Raw genomic sequence first — 16,462 nt, 5'->3', positions numbered from 1 at the left:
ATATATTAACTATCTTTTAAAAATATTTTAAAAAATTAAAAAAAACTTTTTAAATTTTTAAACTATTTATAAGAGCTTTTTACTAAAATATATATAATAAATTAAAAAAATTAAAAAAAAAAACCTAAACGGTTATTAATTATTTAAAAGCATATATAAAGCTATTTTTATTAAAATAAATATTTATATATTAATTCGATTAATATAATAAATTTAAATATTATAAAGCGCGGATTTATATTTATAACGATTTATAACTAATTACGATTTATAATATATACGTAATAACGCTTATAACTGAGATTTTAAATTAATAATAACCTTAATAATATAATTCGATTTAAAATTATTTAAATACGATATTATAAACGTTTTTTTAAATACGGAAATTAATAAATATAATAAATTAATTATTTATAAACTTTTAAATAAATTTAAAATCAAAAAAAAATACTTTTAATTTAAAAAAGCTTTATATAAACTTTATAACGTATATTAATTATAATATAAAACGGTTTTAAATATATTTAAAAGTTTAGGCTTATTTTTAATAACTAAGGATTTTTAAATATATTAAAATCCGAATTATAAAATTATTATTATTTTTTATATAAATAATATTTTTATACTTTCTTATAAAGATTATAAATAATACGCGGCTATTATTATTAATATTATAAAAATAATATACTAATTATAAAATAAAAGATTTATAAAATACTATTTAAAAGTTCGGATTATATAAAATAAAAGAAATAGAAAAATTTATTTTATATATAACGTTTATATAAAAAAAAATTAAAAAGTTTAATTTTATAAATAATATTTATTTAATTACGTTATTATTTACGAGCGATTTAAAAGCGTATAAAAATTAATTTATACTTATATAAATAAAAATATATTAAAAAAAATAAAATTAGTTTTTTATATTTTAATATTAATACGTCCGGATTATATATAAATAGTTTTAATATTATTTAAATATTTTAAAAACTTAAGTTTTAAATATCTTTAAATAATAAAGTAGGTTATTAAATATTTATATAAAATACGTTATTTAACGATTTATTATAATATAAAAAAAGATAAGATAAGTTAAGAATTTAATTATAATTTACTTTTATTTATAACCGGTAATACCTTTTTTATAAATAATAAAATTATAAAAAAGTCGTTATAAAAATATATTATAATACTTTTTAATAATTTAATTTAATAAAAGGCGTTTAAATAATTAATAATAACGACCTTTATAATTAAAATAAAGCTTTTTTATTTATAAAAAATTATTAAAAAGATAATGACGTTATAAAAACTTTTTTATAACCTCGTATTTAATTTAAAAGCTTTTTATATAATTTATTATAATAATAAATAAATAATTAAATTAATAATAATGAATACGGAAAAGGTTTTTATATATTTATATTATATAAATATTTAAAATATATAGCTCCGTTAAAAATATATTATTAACTATTTAGAAATTAAATATATAATTATAAAAAGTATATTAATAAACGGTTTTATAAAGAACTTAATTAAAAAAAAATTCCTAAATTTTAAAGCTTATTTAAATTTAATAAATATATAAAAAAATAATTATAAAAAAGATATAAGTATAAAAAATTAATAATTTAATTATAATTTAAACTTTAAAAAATACTTATTAAAAAATAATTTACCTTATAAAGCTATATTAAATAAAAATTAACTATTTTATAAAACTATATTAAAAATAAAAAATAATAAAAATAAAAATAATAGCCCTAAAAGGTATATTTAATTATTATTATCAATAATAATATAAATAAAAAATCTCTTTTTTAATATTATTAAAAATACAACGGCTTTTAATAATAAAATAAATAAAGTATATAAAAACGTTATTATTATTATTTTATTAAAAAAAACTATTTATAATAGTAAACTTATCTTTTTCTTTAATTTTTTTAAAAATAAAAAAAACATTTAAAGCTTTTAGTTTTATAAACGGTAAAGTAAATATAAATAAAAACTTAAAATTATTAATTAAAATTTATAAAATAGATTTTTAAAAACTTATATAAAAATTATAAAAAGGGTTTTTAATTAATAAACTTATTAAATAAATTATAAATAAATAAATATTAAATAAATTAATAATATAAATACGACCGTTTTAAAAATATTTAGTAAATTTATTTTTAATATAAAAGGCTTTTTTTATAATAATATAATATATATAATATACGCCGGTATTTTTATTCAACTTTACTAAAACGAAATAAAAAATATAAAAAATAAAATTTAAAATATTAAATTCCTTTTTTATATTTTTTTTTATTGTATTAATTTTATTTTTAATTTTATTTTTAAATATAATTATAAATAAAGCCGTATTGATTTTAAATTTAAATAAAGATTTAATTATTTTAATAAAAATATTATAAATATTAATATATTTTTTGGGAATTAATATAAAGGTATATAGAATTAATATAAAAGTATACACCTTATAGCGGCATACACATTTACTATCCTAATTAATTTAAAATTATAATATATTCCTATAAAAGCGGTAAAGGTGTTTATAATAGTATTTCGATAATTTAATAATTTTAAAACTCTTACTAAATAATATATATTTTAAGTTATTCCTTATAAAATATTTATAAAGTCCTTAAGGGTAATAAAAAATAAATAAATAATTATTTTTACCTTAATTATAGCGTTAATTTATAATAAATTATTTAAATAATAAATAGAATAATATAATCGTAAATTCTTTTATTCGCTATTATTTAATATTATTTTTTATTTATTTTATTATTTTTGAATATTAAATTATAACAGCTTTTTATTTATACGACCCTTTATTATCTTTTTTTTATTAAAAATATTAAACTAACTTTTTATTTATCGTTAAGATTAATTTAAAGCCTAATTAAAAATTAAATAGCCGGCCCTTTATAAGTTTTGAATTAATAATAATTTATTACGGCTTCCCGGCGGGCGGCTTTATTTACGGCCGGTTAAGCCTTAGCTATCCTGTATTACAATAATTTAATATTAAAATTATTAGTTTTATTAAAATAGCGTAAGTTTTATAAGAACTTATTATATTACGTTTTTTAATTTATTATAGAAAAACGTTATAATTTTTAAATTTAAAATCCGACGGTAAGGATTAAAAAAAGACGTTATTTAAAGTTATTACCGTAAATAAACCTTTTATTTATTAAAAATTGACGATTTTGTTATTTTTAAAAAAATCTTATAATAATACGGGATATTTAACTTAATTAATATAGAATAGTTATTACTATACTTTTTGATAAGGGGTAAAAACGGCCTTTTTTTAAAGGGTATTATTTTACGTATAAGTTAGTATTATTTAGTAATTAATCTAAGACATTTTAACGAAACTATAATTTAAAGTTTACTAAGGTATTTTAAATAAAGGTTAAGATAATCCCGGTCGGTAAATACCTTATTTTTTATATAGGCTTAGTAAAAGTATAGCTTTTAATTATTAATTATATCTTATATAACGTCGACGAGCCGATTTAAATAATTAAAACCGTTAAAAAAATAGCTTTTAATATTATTATTATTTAATTTAATATTAAAAATAATATAAATATTAAAGTTTTAATATTAGCGGATAAAATAGCGAGCTTATTATATTTTTATAAGTAAGTATATTAAATATAAGTATTATAAAATCGGGCGTTAGTTATTAAACTTATTATAAAGCTTTTTTTACACTTTTTTAAAAAATTATTTTATTTTAATAAAAATAATAAGCTTTTATATAATAAATACCTTACGGTAAGTATATAAGATAGTTTAATTTATTATCGTATTAATATAAACGCGGTCTTTTTTATTAAGCTCCGTTACTATTTATATTACTAAATAAAGATCCTTTTTATTAAACCTATTATTATTATTATTATTACCGCCGGTTTTAATCTATTTCTATTTAATTTTAAATAAAACGTTAAAATTAATATAATAAATACAAAGCTATTATTAAATATTTAAAAACTCTTTACTAAATATAGTTTTTATTTACTCATTATAGTTTATAATAATAATTATAGGGTAACGAATTAAGTATTATTTAACTAGTTATTTTATACTTTTAGAAAGAAATCGGAAGCTTTTTAACCTTTCGTTATTAATAAGACTAAATACTATATTATAAATAGATTTAAAGCACGTCTACTTAGTTATTTAGAATAATAAAAGTTTAAAGCGATTAATATTATAAGTATTATCGAAGCTAATTACTTTTAAAAATCGCTTTTATATTTAAAAATAATAAAGAAAAGTTTAAATAAGCTTAATAAGGCGGTCCGGCTTATTATTAACTTACTTAATAACATAAAGAATCTATCGCTTATTAAATAATTTAATTAATACGGCCGTTAGTAAATAATTATTTAGCTTTTTTTAATTTAAACGTATTTTAATATTATAAATATCGTATTAAGTAAATACGGAATCTAGGAATTATTTTTATATAATAATATAAATGTTACGTACTTAAATATTAATACGACGGCTTATATTCTTAATAAAGTTTTTAATAAGTTAGGTAAGCTTTTAGTATAAAAGATAAGTAAATACCTTAAGGCTTAATTAATAATTATATTAACTATAGCGAGGGTCTAATAAATAATATAAAAACTATTTTTTTTCCTTTTACGCTTTTATAATTATTTATTATTAATAGCCGCACTTTTAAGACTTTTATTATCGGATACCTATGCTTTTTAAAAGATTAGGTTTATTAAATTAATTATATTAAAACGAATATTATATAAGCCGATTTATTTAAAAGGTATATTTATATCGTTTTATAATACCGAATCCGTTAACCTTTATAAATATATTAAATTAATTAAAAAAGGCTTTTACGGTAAGCTCTAGGCTACTTAGGATCGATAGGTTTAGGATAACATTTAAAAAGGGGGAAGAGGATTTCTTAAATTAAATATAATAAAAAGTTATAATTTAAAAAGATAATAAATTTAAAAAAAAGTTTTATTATAAAAGTAAATATAAAAGTAATAAGTTTATTTAAGAACTTTATGTTTTTTATTAATAACGGCTTAGCTTATATTATTAAAAAAGGGCGGTCGTTAACTTTTTATTAATATTAATAACTTATTAAATAAGTTTAAAAATATTATTAAAATATTTTAAAATACGCTATTAAAGGTTTTAATAATTATTATTAAAGGATAATAGACTCCGTTTTAACGAGATATAAAAGAAAATAATATATTAAATATTTTATATTTTTTTTAAAAAACGGCGTATAAAATAAAGCGTAGATTTAAAATATTTAATATTAAGAGGGGGGGCGCTATAGTTAAATAAAAGTTAAAGTAATATAATAAGTTAAAAGGAGTCGGTTTTATTAAAGAAACGGCGCCTAAGGTAAAGTTTTAATTTAATTTTAAGGTAATAAGGCTAATAATAAGATAATAGTCGTGTTTTTTATAATAACTCGGTTAGTAAATCGCTAATTAAATTACTATATAATTAAAGATCGCTAATTTTATAAAATTAACTAATATTAAAATAGCTACCGATTAAAAAAGGAAATAATAATATATTTATATAATAGTGTTTTAAAAGATATATTACGTTACTAGGGCTATATTTTATAATTTAGTAATATAGATTACGCCGGGGTTTAGCTATTAAAAATAATATATATTAATATTAAGTATAAAGACTACGATAATAAAGGAAATTTAAAATAAGGAGAATATATAAGAGTAGACCGGTAGAATCTGGATGTATTAATAATAAAATTTTAAGCTAATTAGGATGGTAGATGTGTATGCCGTTGTAAGGTGTATGCCTCTATATTAATTCTGTATGCTTTTATATTAATTCCCTATTTTTTTATTTACGGATTATTTAAATATATTAAAAATAATATTTTAAAAAGTTTTAAAAAAAAAACTTATTAAATTTAATAATAGCGGCTTTAATAACGTTATTAAAAACGTCTTTATTAATTATTTTTTTAACCTTTTATTTTTTAAATTATTAATATAAAAGCTTTTTATTTTTAAAAATTAATATACCGGCGTCGCAAATTAATATACTAACATCGCTCTTATATCGGCGTCACTATTCGGCTTTTTAATTAGCTTAAAAAAACAATACTTTTTTATAAAAACGATAAAAATAACTATATTAATATAACTATTTTTACCTTTTTTTTAATTTAAACTTTCATTTAAGATTTTTAAAAATACGTATTATAGCTTACTTATATTATAATCTTATAAATCTTAAATAAATACTATATAATTTTTAAAAAAGCTTATTATTTAATTATTTTTATAACGTAATTATAAAGATTTATCGTTACTATAAACTATTTTTTATTAACTCCGTTTTTTTTAAATACTAAGCTATATTAGCCGTTTATTTATATAATCCTTTATTATCCTCTCTTTATTAAAAACGCTAAACTAGCTCTTTATTTATCGCTAAAATAAACTTAATATTTAGTTTTAATTTAATTAATATATTTTTTATATAAGCTTAATTAATATTGATTTATTTTTATTTTTAAATAAGCGACCTCGTTATTTATTATTTACGCCTTAGTTATTATAAATAATATAAGCTTAACTAACTAACTAGCCTTTTTTAAATAAAGCTAGTTATAATAGGATAAGCTACGTTATATTTTTTAACTTATTATAAAAAGATATAATAATTTTAAAATTAAAAATCCGTTAATATAAATCTAAAAAAAACGTTTTTTAAAAACGCTACTAAGGGTATACCTTTTATTTACTAAATATAATTAAATTTATTATTTTAAAATAGATCTAATAATAATATAAGATACCTAACTTAATTAAAATAATATAGTTTAGATTATAGTTTTTAAAAAGGGCTAAGAATAGCTTTTTATTAAACGGTATTACTTTTTTTATTAACCGATATTACTTTTTAATTAATATAAAATATTTTAAAAAAAATATTATTAAAGGTTTATTTAAGTATTTAAAACGAGTATTTATATACTCCCGGCTTATAAATACTTTATTTTTAATATAAGCTTATTTAAAACGTATCTTTTAGTTATTAATTATGTTTTATATAATATCGATAAGTCGATATAAATAATTAAAACTATTTAAAAAATAACTTTTAATATTATTATTATTTAATTTAATATTAAAGGTAATATAAATACTAAAGTTTTAATATTTTTAAATAAAATAACGGGCTTATTATACTTTTAAAAGTAAGTATATTATATAAAAGTATTAAAAGATTAGGCGTTAATTATTAAACTTTTTATAAAGCTTAATCTAGGCTTTTTTAAAAACGTACTTAATTTTAATAAAAATAATAAACTTTTATATTATAAAGACCTTATAATATATATAAAAGGGGGGCTTATTAATAAGTATGTTAATATAGGCCTTATCCTTATCACTTAGTATAGTTATTATTTATATTAATAGTTAATATCCTTTATTATTAGACCTATTATTGTTATTATTATAGCTACGTTCCTTAACCTACTTTTACTTCGCCTTAAATATAATATTAAAATTAATATAGTAGATATAGAGTTGTTATTAAACGTTTAGGAACTATTTATTTAGTATAGATTTTATTTATTTATTATAATTTATAATAATAATAGTAAAGTAATAAACTAAGTGTTAGTTTATAAGTTAGCGGATATTTACTAAAAGAAATTAAAAACCTTTTAATTTTTTATTATTAATAAGGCTAAACGTAGCGTTATAAATAGATTTAAAGTAGGTCTACCTAATAATTTAAAAAAAAAAAGAGTTTAAAACGATTAATATTATAAGTATTATTAAAACTAATTACTTTAAAGAATCGCTTTTATATTTAGAAATAGTAAAAAAAGGTCTAGATAAAGCTAATAAAGCGGTTGAGCTCGTCGTTTATTTATTTTACTATATATAAAATGTTTCGTTTATTAAATAACTTAATTAACGCTATAATTAACGAATATTTAATTAATTTTTTTTAATTTATATAAGCTTTAGCGTTATAAATATCTCGCTAAGTAAATAAGGATTTTAAAAACTATTTTTAAATAATAATACGTATATTATAAGCCTAAATCCTAACTTATCGGTTTATAATTTTAATAATATCCTAAACTATATAAATAAGCTTATAATATAAAAAATATATAAAGGTTTTAAAACTAAGGCTATAATTCTATTAATTATACTAAAGGTCTAAATAATAATATAAAAATTACTTACTTTTTTTTTAAACTTCGGTAATAATTTATTATTTATAACCGTATTTATAAGATTTACGTTATTAAATACTAATATTTTATATAAGCCTAGGCTTATTAAACCGATTATATTAAAAAATATATTAAATAATTTAGCTTTAAACTTTATACCTATTCCGTTTTATAATATTAAATTTATTAATTTTTATAAAAATATTAACTCGGTTAAAGAGGGTATTATAAGTTTATTTTAAATCGTTAAAAATGAATAGGTTTAGGATTTTAATTATAAAAAAAGAAGAAGATCGGTTATTTAAAATATAATAAAAAGCTATAATTTAAAAAAACGCTTCGTTTTAAAAAGAGGATTAGCGTAGGGGTAAATAAAATAATAGGTTAACTTAAAGACTTTATATTTTTTATTATTAATAGATATATTTTTATTATTAAAAGAGTACCGTTATTAACTATTAATTAATTCTAATAACTTATAAAATAAGTTAAAAAGTATTTTTAAATTATTTTATTATAAAATAAGAAGTTTATTAAGATTATTTATTAAAAGAAAAAAGGCTATATTTTAAAAAAAATTATTAAAAAGTAATTTATTAAGTTTTCGTTATTTTTTTTTAAAAATAATAAATAAAATATAATTTAGATTTTATATTAAAATAATCGTTTATAAAAAGTCGCGTATTTTATAATATACCGGCTAAGAGCTCGGTAATAAAATTACGTTACTTTTAAAAATTATTAACTTTATAAAATTAATTAACGCTCGGGCGGCTATTTTTTAAAAAGGGAAATAATAGTAGTTAGTTAAATAATAATAAGAGGCCGTAATTAATTAATAATCGCTTTCGTAAAAGGGGAGGTTTATTAATATAAGTATTACTTTAAAATTAGCCTTATAAAATATTTTTAACTTTAGTTAAAAAAGCTATTAGAAATAAATAATATAAATTAGATTTAAAAACTTAATAATATAATTTTAAAATAAAGGGATTAATAGAATAAAAGGGTTAAGATATTTTGTAAGTATTTAATAGAATTTGATTATATTAATAATATTTTTTTAAGTTAATTAGGAAGCCGAATAGCGACGTTAGTATAAAAGCGACGCCGGTGTATTAATTTACGACGCCGGTATATCAATTCCCTTATTTTTAAAATCGATAACGAAAAGATTATTAAAAATTTTCAACTCCTTCCCCTTTTTTACTTCTTTTTTAGGGTCCTTAAGGCCCTTATTAATAAGCTCATTAGCCTCTTTATCGGCGGTAGCTTTAGTAACGGCCTCGGCGGCGTACTTTTTAACGGTAATAACGTTAGCAATACATTTAATAGCGGCAGTAATATAAATAACGGCCTTTTTAGCCTTAGCGGCGTAGGCGGCCTTAGCGCGCTCGGCGGCGCCCTTCTTAATAGGGGTAATACCGGCTATTATATATATATATATATATATTTAATTATTATATTATAATTTATTAGTATTAAAAAAAGGTTATATAAAATTAAAAACTAATTTAAAAAACTTATAAAAACGATTTATAAAAAAGTTAAAAAAAAAGAGATTTAATAAAAAGGCAAATAATAAAAAAAATGCTTTTATTATTTATTAGCCTACTTAAATAATAATTTAATAACCAACCTCGCGATAATTTATTTATTAATAAATATATATAATAATAATAATAATACGTTTATATAAATATATTATAATACTATTATTTTTAAAATAATATAAAATTATTATTCTTAATGAGTTCTTTTTATTAAACTTATTTTTTTTTATTAATTATTTTTATATTTATTTAAAAAAAAATACAAAAAGGATTTATATACGCGATTTAATTATAAATAGCTTTATAATTAGAAGGGTATAAAAGGTCTAGCGTATAGCTACGTATAGTTAAGGTAATATTTATTTAAATACGCTTATTAATTTACTTCCTAAGCGCCCTTAAACGGTATATTTATTTAATTAGTTTATAGAATATCCTCTCAGAAAGATAAACACTTTAGACTATGAGAACTACGTTTCTACGCTCCTAGCTTACAACACATAAATATAATAACAAATAAAAATTAATTTACAAATTAATATTATCAATACCCCGTTATAAAATTTTTTTATTTTTACGTAAATCCGATAATAAAAAGACTTTTTATTAAATTAATATATAAATTTAATACAAAAATAATAAGTTTAAAATATATCGATATTAATTAAATAGGTTTTAATAAATTTTAAAAATATTAAACGCTTACGATCTTTTATTTTGATTTTTTTAAACTTTATTTTAATATTTAATTTTTTTATACAATTTAATATAATATTAATATTATAAAACATAACGAATTAATAACTTAATAAGCCTTAACTTAGGTTATAATTATTTATTTATAAGTTTATAAAATTAGACTTTCTAAAAAAGAAATTTAATATTATAATTTAATATATATAATAAATTAAAAACTTACCTTATTATTTTACGGCGGTTATTTTATTATATATATAATTAATTAATAAATATATATATATTATTTTAATAAATTAGAAAAATTATAAAAAAGTTATATAATAATAAAAAGAACCGACGGACGATAAATAGTTTTTAAATATAGATTAATAAAATAAAAGTAAGTTTATTTTTAAAAAACCGATTTTATAATATCGGTTTAAAATATAAAAGAATTCTTAAATAATATATAGGATTTATATATAATATAAATTTAAACTAAATTTAAATTTAGACTTTTATAACTTTTTTAATAATTAATTTCGTATTAAATTTTATAATCGTTTTTAATTATTTTTATTAAAAACTTATTTGATAAGATTACGATTAATTATCGAAGCTTTATTTATTTTATAATTTGTAAATAATAGCTTTTTTAAAGCTATTTTAATAACGATTATTGTTTATAAGTATTATAGCCCCGATTTTTGTTAATATAAACTTTTATTATAATTAGTTAGCTATAATATTATTAAGCTATTTCGTACAAAGCCTTTTATAATAATTAAAAGTTATAATAATTTTTATATATAAAAATATTTTTATTAAAAAGCCTATTTTATTAAAATTATAAATATTATTATTATATACTTTACATTTTATAATTATATTTCATACGAAACTAACTAAATTAAAATAATCATAAAATCTTTAATTAATATTTTTTAATAATTAATTTTATATTAAAAACGTATTTTAAGTGATAATTGATATCGTTTAAAGTCTTTTATTTATTATAATTTAATATATATTATATCGTATTTATTAAAAAAGTAACTGATTATATTTTATATATTATTAAGCCGTAATAAAAATTTTTAATTAATTAAATTAAAAACTTATTTAAGAATTATAATTTCTTTTTAAAAAGTTATTTTAATTAAATTTATATGAATCTTTTATTATAATAGTCGTCCGATACGTCGGTATTAAAATATTATTTTAGGAATATTATAATAACGGCTTTTTATATAAATAATTTCAAATTTCTTTTTATAGTTTAAAATATAAAAACAATACGGCTTTTTTTTAAAAAAAAAAAAACTATTATTATATATAAAAAAAAGTTATTATAAAAAAAAGAAATATGAATAGTAATAAAAATAGCCCGTTTGTTATAATAGCTTGCTCGTTATATAAATACGTTATATAATATATATTTTATATTATAGCCTAAAATAATACTTTTATTAGCGGTATAAAATAAACATATTAAAAGAATTAATTAAATATAATATTAAGCTTAAACTTTAAGTAAAATTAATTTTTAGTATTTTACAAAGGATTATATAATAATTAAAAAAACCTAAAATAGTTAAAAAACTTATATTTTATTTAAATAATATTTTATAATACTTGTTTATTAGACTATGTATTATTTTTAATACTTTTCTTTATAAGAATTTAGAGAAATATAATTCTATGTTTGTTGTAATTTTAAATCTATCTTTCAATATAACTATTACTAGCCAGTCTAGAGTATAGTCTTAAAAGTCGCCTATACAGGTCGATAACTGTCTCTTTACAGACCTGCTGTTGATTTCTATATCTAACGTCTCGTAGCTTCCTAATGAAGCTACTCAAATTGTCTATCCGCGCAACTGTTAGGCTATGAATAACTCGCAGCTCGTCTTCTTTGTTAAATATCCAGGGACTCTGATGAAACGTCGGTAGATGTGAGAATTGTGCTTGTCGTGTTTCGTGCCGCCACTTGAATTGTCGTGGTGAAGCTGCTGGAGCAAACCTTCCAGTCCATGAAGCATTATTTCGCATATCGTAATGATTAGAATGATGAAGCTTTGGCAGCTAATGTGGCAACCAAGAAGCTCTTCGTTGCTCCTCGTTGTTCTTTTGATGCATTGCAATATTTCAGCAACCGTTGATGTAGTGATCTCACTATCTCGGGCTTCCTCCAATTGGGATTTGGTGATCTTGCGCATCCTCCAAAGCACATTGATGCAGACATCCTCATGTGTCAGCATCTCTTTCCGCTAACACGCGCACTCGCCATTTCTTGAGCGGTCCGATCCAGAGTGGTAGATATCTCCCGTACTTTGAGCTGTACCCTCGTAACTAGTACAACTGGGCCTTGTTGACAGGAAAGATGTGGCAAGGTCAGAATCAATCTCAATCGCATCGTTGCAATATGATGTTGCTGGTTCCTGAATGTCTATAAATATGCACGAGACGTATTTCAACGGAATCTCCTCGTAGTTTACTCTTGCCTCAAAATCGGATCTACATATAGCTGGAAAAGAAGTCGTCAAACCCTTCCATGGGTAAAGCATCTAGAGCCTGGGAACCGGTTGAGGAATCTCGAGGTTCGAAGTTCAGGCAATGCATTTCGCTGGAAGCAAAATTAAAACTTTCCGTTTGAATGTCGCGCGACGTGCTTCGTGGCGAAGGATATATTGGACGCTGAGAAGACGACGCTACTCTTTCCATGTTGACCATTGGTGAAGAACGAGACCCTGTGCCATCGTAGAAACAGTCATGTCCCTTAAAGTGACAACGTTGACAGCCTTCTTGTTCACCCGTGCACTTTAGCTGTGATGAACTCCTTGTACTAGCATGGAATATTGTAACCAAGTCAGCCATATGGAAGAGGGGGTGGGCAGTCGTATAAGAAATTGCACGGAAACCTAATGGTTCCATGTCTGACGATATATTCGTAATAATCACTCACCTTTTTACTGCGACAATTTGTGCTGGCAATGCGTGTACAAGGATCCCGGCGAGCCTTTCTGAGGCGCTGGCCAAGTTCAGCTATTGCATCGACGTTGTTATCTTCGCTAAGAAGACGGTCTCTGATTGGTGATGGCTGGGTTGCCATCTTTTCTTGACAATGATGACGGTCTCACAATAAGGGTTATAAAACACAATTCCTTTGAGGATACTTTCAAGGTCTTCTTCAGTAGATCCCATCGAAGAAGCTGGTTGCAATCCAGACTAAATTGCCATCTGGGGTTATGGGAGCAGATCAATAGTCGTGCACAGAGGCACGTGCAGCCGGGACGGGCCGCAGGGTGAGGGGTCATGCAGGGGGGGGGGGGGGTGCAAACAGAGGCAGTTGTGTCGGTGGGGGTGAGGGGGGGAAAAGAAAGAGGGGGCGCAGGGGCGCGGGGAGGCGGGGGGGGCCGAGGGGTGGGGGGTGAGGGGGGGGGGGGGGGGGGCAAGCGTAGGTAATCTAAATACGAGCCATTGCGGATTCAATGGCTGATCGGTATCAACGTTTGGCTGGTTCCCACGTCTTGGCCAGCAGGGTCATAGCACTGTGATAGCTATCGTACGTTACATGGGTGCATTGTCCACATCCTCTTTTTCATCGAACTTCTACGACTTGCCTTGATGTTTCATTGACCGGTTTGGCTTCGAGCACGAATGCATCTGGAAGCGCGAGCCTGGAACTTTTGCAGATCTAGATGTAGAAAGTCAACGTCATAGCCAAGAATAGAAGGCATTGACTCCCAGTTTACTCCATGCTCGGTTCTCCACGTGAGGCAGGTTGCGGTACAGGTAACTCTGTTCTAGTGTTGTGGCTCCACGGTTGATAACTTGCTGGGATACTGATATGAATGAATGTCGTGAACTTAATCACGCAGGCTTATTCTATGTCAAGGCCCAGATAGCGTCCTTTTCCCGCTATCAACCCGTCGCTGCTTGTTGGGCACCCTTCGATTCATTCCTGGATTGCAGACGAGAATATGACGTCGACTGCTTCGCACCGCCCTTCCAGCTTATGATATCTTAAATCTCATTTTCTTAGCAGCGCGCAAGCTGTACGGCGAGAGTCTAAACAACATCCCTGTTACTCCTTGCCTTGTGTTTTTCGGGGAAACCTGGACCGTGATCAAACTTAGCGCCCGCTGTGAAGCTTTGGGTCAGGATAAAAGATACATACAAATACCAGCGACTTGCCTAAGGTTCATTGAACACGAGAATCCTAAAGCGCTTCGCAGTTTTACTCCTGACAGAATCTGAAGTGCTGATACCTCATAAAATATTGAATTACTCAGAGCAGGATCAGCTTGCCGCAAATATTCTAGTCAGATTAAGCAGGAAGCCTAATAACTAACTTTTGACCTTTGACTTCACCTCTTTGTAACATAGCCAGTCCATCTAAAATTCCTTCCCAGCGCTGCTCCATCTCACAGATGGGCGGAGGCTTTAGCAAACCCTAGTTGATTAATGACTGTACCTCCTTCGTTCATCTGGCGCAGTCTGCTTTTCTGACTGGATCAGCAGCACGTGAGTATACAGGGTCGCCCAGATCGACATCGATGCCCTGCATTTCGAAGCCCATCACCTCCTTCACTTTGACCGCGCGTCGCGTTCGCCAGCGCTCGTCGAACCTCTCCAGGAAGACGTAGTGACCCCCCGCTCTCGATAGAGCGCTGAAGCAGATGGTGGCTGAATCAGCATCCGTGATGCAGTCAAGCGCATACTTAACAGGTACACCACCGGCGATTGACAAGATTGTCTCTACGCAATTTGCCGACGTATACGATGCCGTCCCAACAGTACCATATTTCAGTGCCAAGTGTGCAGAAGCAGGTGAACATACGGCGATAGGGGAGTAGCCCGACCTTGGACACAAAGCAGCATCTCATCAGTATTCCTCGGTTCGTGATCGACACACGCCCAAAACCAGGGAGGGAACAGCGAGGAGTTGCCAGCTTACATTTTGAATATCTGCATGACCATTTTAGCAGTGACTGTGCCACCACCGTATACCAAGATAGAACCGGGCTTCGTTACGGGCTTCGATGGCGTACCGGTGAGACCAAGAGCTTCTGGATCCGAGGCGGCCATCGCTACCATGCCCCAACTGATACCCCCGACTGCGGCACCTTCTGTTTCGCTCCATCCAGTCGGAATCACCAGCATTGAGCGTGAATCTGCAATTTTCCACTGCGCGAACGCGCCGTTGCTCTGGTTATCTGAATGGTAGGGGAACTCTCCGCCGCAGACTCGATCACCCACCGAGACAGCAGCGCATGATCCCGCTGATTCCACGACGCCACAAAAGTCGCAGCCGGTAGGATAGCCGTCCATGAAGAAGTGCGTGATCATCTTGTGATCGACTGGGTTGAGGCCCACTGCCTTGACACGCACGAGAACGTGATGGGGTGATGGCAAATCTGTTACTGCGGGCGCTGAAAAAGAAATGACGAGGGGAAGTCCTCCGTCTGATGCTGCAGATGCGCATTATAAAACGGCTGTCTGAGTTTTAGGGGACATCTGAGGCAATGGTGCTGTGGAGTTGAAAATGGAGTTGTAGACTGGGAGTCTGTACTGCCACTTTATAAGTGTACACATCTGCTCAAGCGCCACAAGCTACGTCTTGGGCAATCTATCTGATTATCTACAGTAGGACCCATTCTGCTACACGCCCTCGCGCCACAACGGCTGAAGAATCGGCTCGGAGATCCCGGTGATCGCGGCTGCCCTGAGCTCGGTTCCGGTATCCTACTATAGAATTCGCCACGCCGAATAGGTTGATGCCGTGATATTACCAGCCAATATTGTTGACTAGTTCCTAACAGCGTTAGGACGCAGTCCCAACCAGACCGAAAAGTGTATTTTGGCATTACTGGGAATGTGAGCTGAAATCAACTCAAGGTTTATTGGTACTACAGCATATCCGTGTTCACCCGAGGTCTCGGAGTGACGTCCA

The 16,462-nt window shown here is 25.0% G+C and overlaps 2 protein-coding genes across 2 annotated transcripts; both read right to left on the bottom strand.

The window, feature by feature from the left end:
* Nucleotides 1–3,216: 3,216 nt before the first annotated feature.
* CORC01_06598 (uncharacterized protein) lies at nucleotides 3,217–3,369 on the bottom strand (the record flags this gene model as incomplete). The annotated part of the gene is made up of 1 exon (XM_022618238.1): nucleotides 3,217–3,369. A coding segment is annotated over one exon (153 nt), but the record flags the coding sequence as incomplete, so codon positions are not given.
* Nucleotides 3,370–14,992: 11,623 nt separating this feature from the next.
* Nucleotides 14,993–15,858, bottom strand: CORC01_06597 (alcohol dehydrogenase GroES-like domain-containing protein; the record flags this gene model as incomplete). Its single annotated transcript, XM_022618237.1, has 2 exons — nucleotides 14,993–15,371; nucleotides 15,467–15,858. The coding sequence occupies 2 exons, from the start codon at nucleotides 15,856–15,858 to the stop codon at nucleotides 14,993–14,995; spliced, it is 771 nt and encodes a 256-aa protein (XP_022475235.1).
* Nucleotides 15,859–16,462: the final 604 nt, after the last annotated feature.

This window comes from Colletotrichum orchidophilum, assembly GCF_001831195.1.
Source record: "Colletotrichum orchidophilum strain IMI 309357 chromosome Unknown Scaffold_50.1, whole genome shotgun sequence".
Taxonomy (NCBI): domain Eukaryota; kingdom Fungi; phylum Ascomycota; class Sordariomycetes; order Glomerellales; family Glomerellaceae; genus Colletotrichum; species Colletotrichum orchidophilum.
Note: the sequence above shows the minus strand (reverse complement) of the source record. Positions and strands in the feature narration are given on the sequence as shown.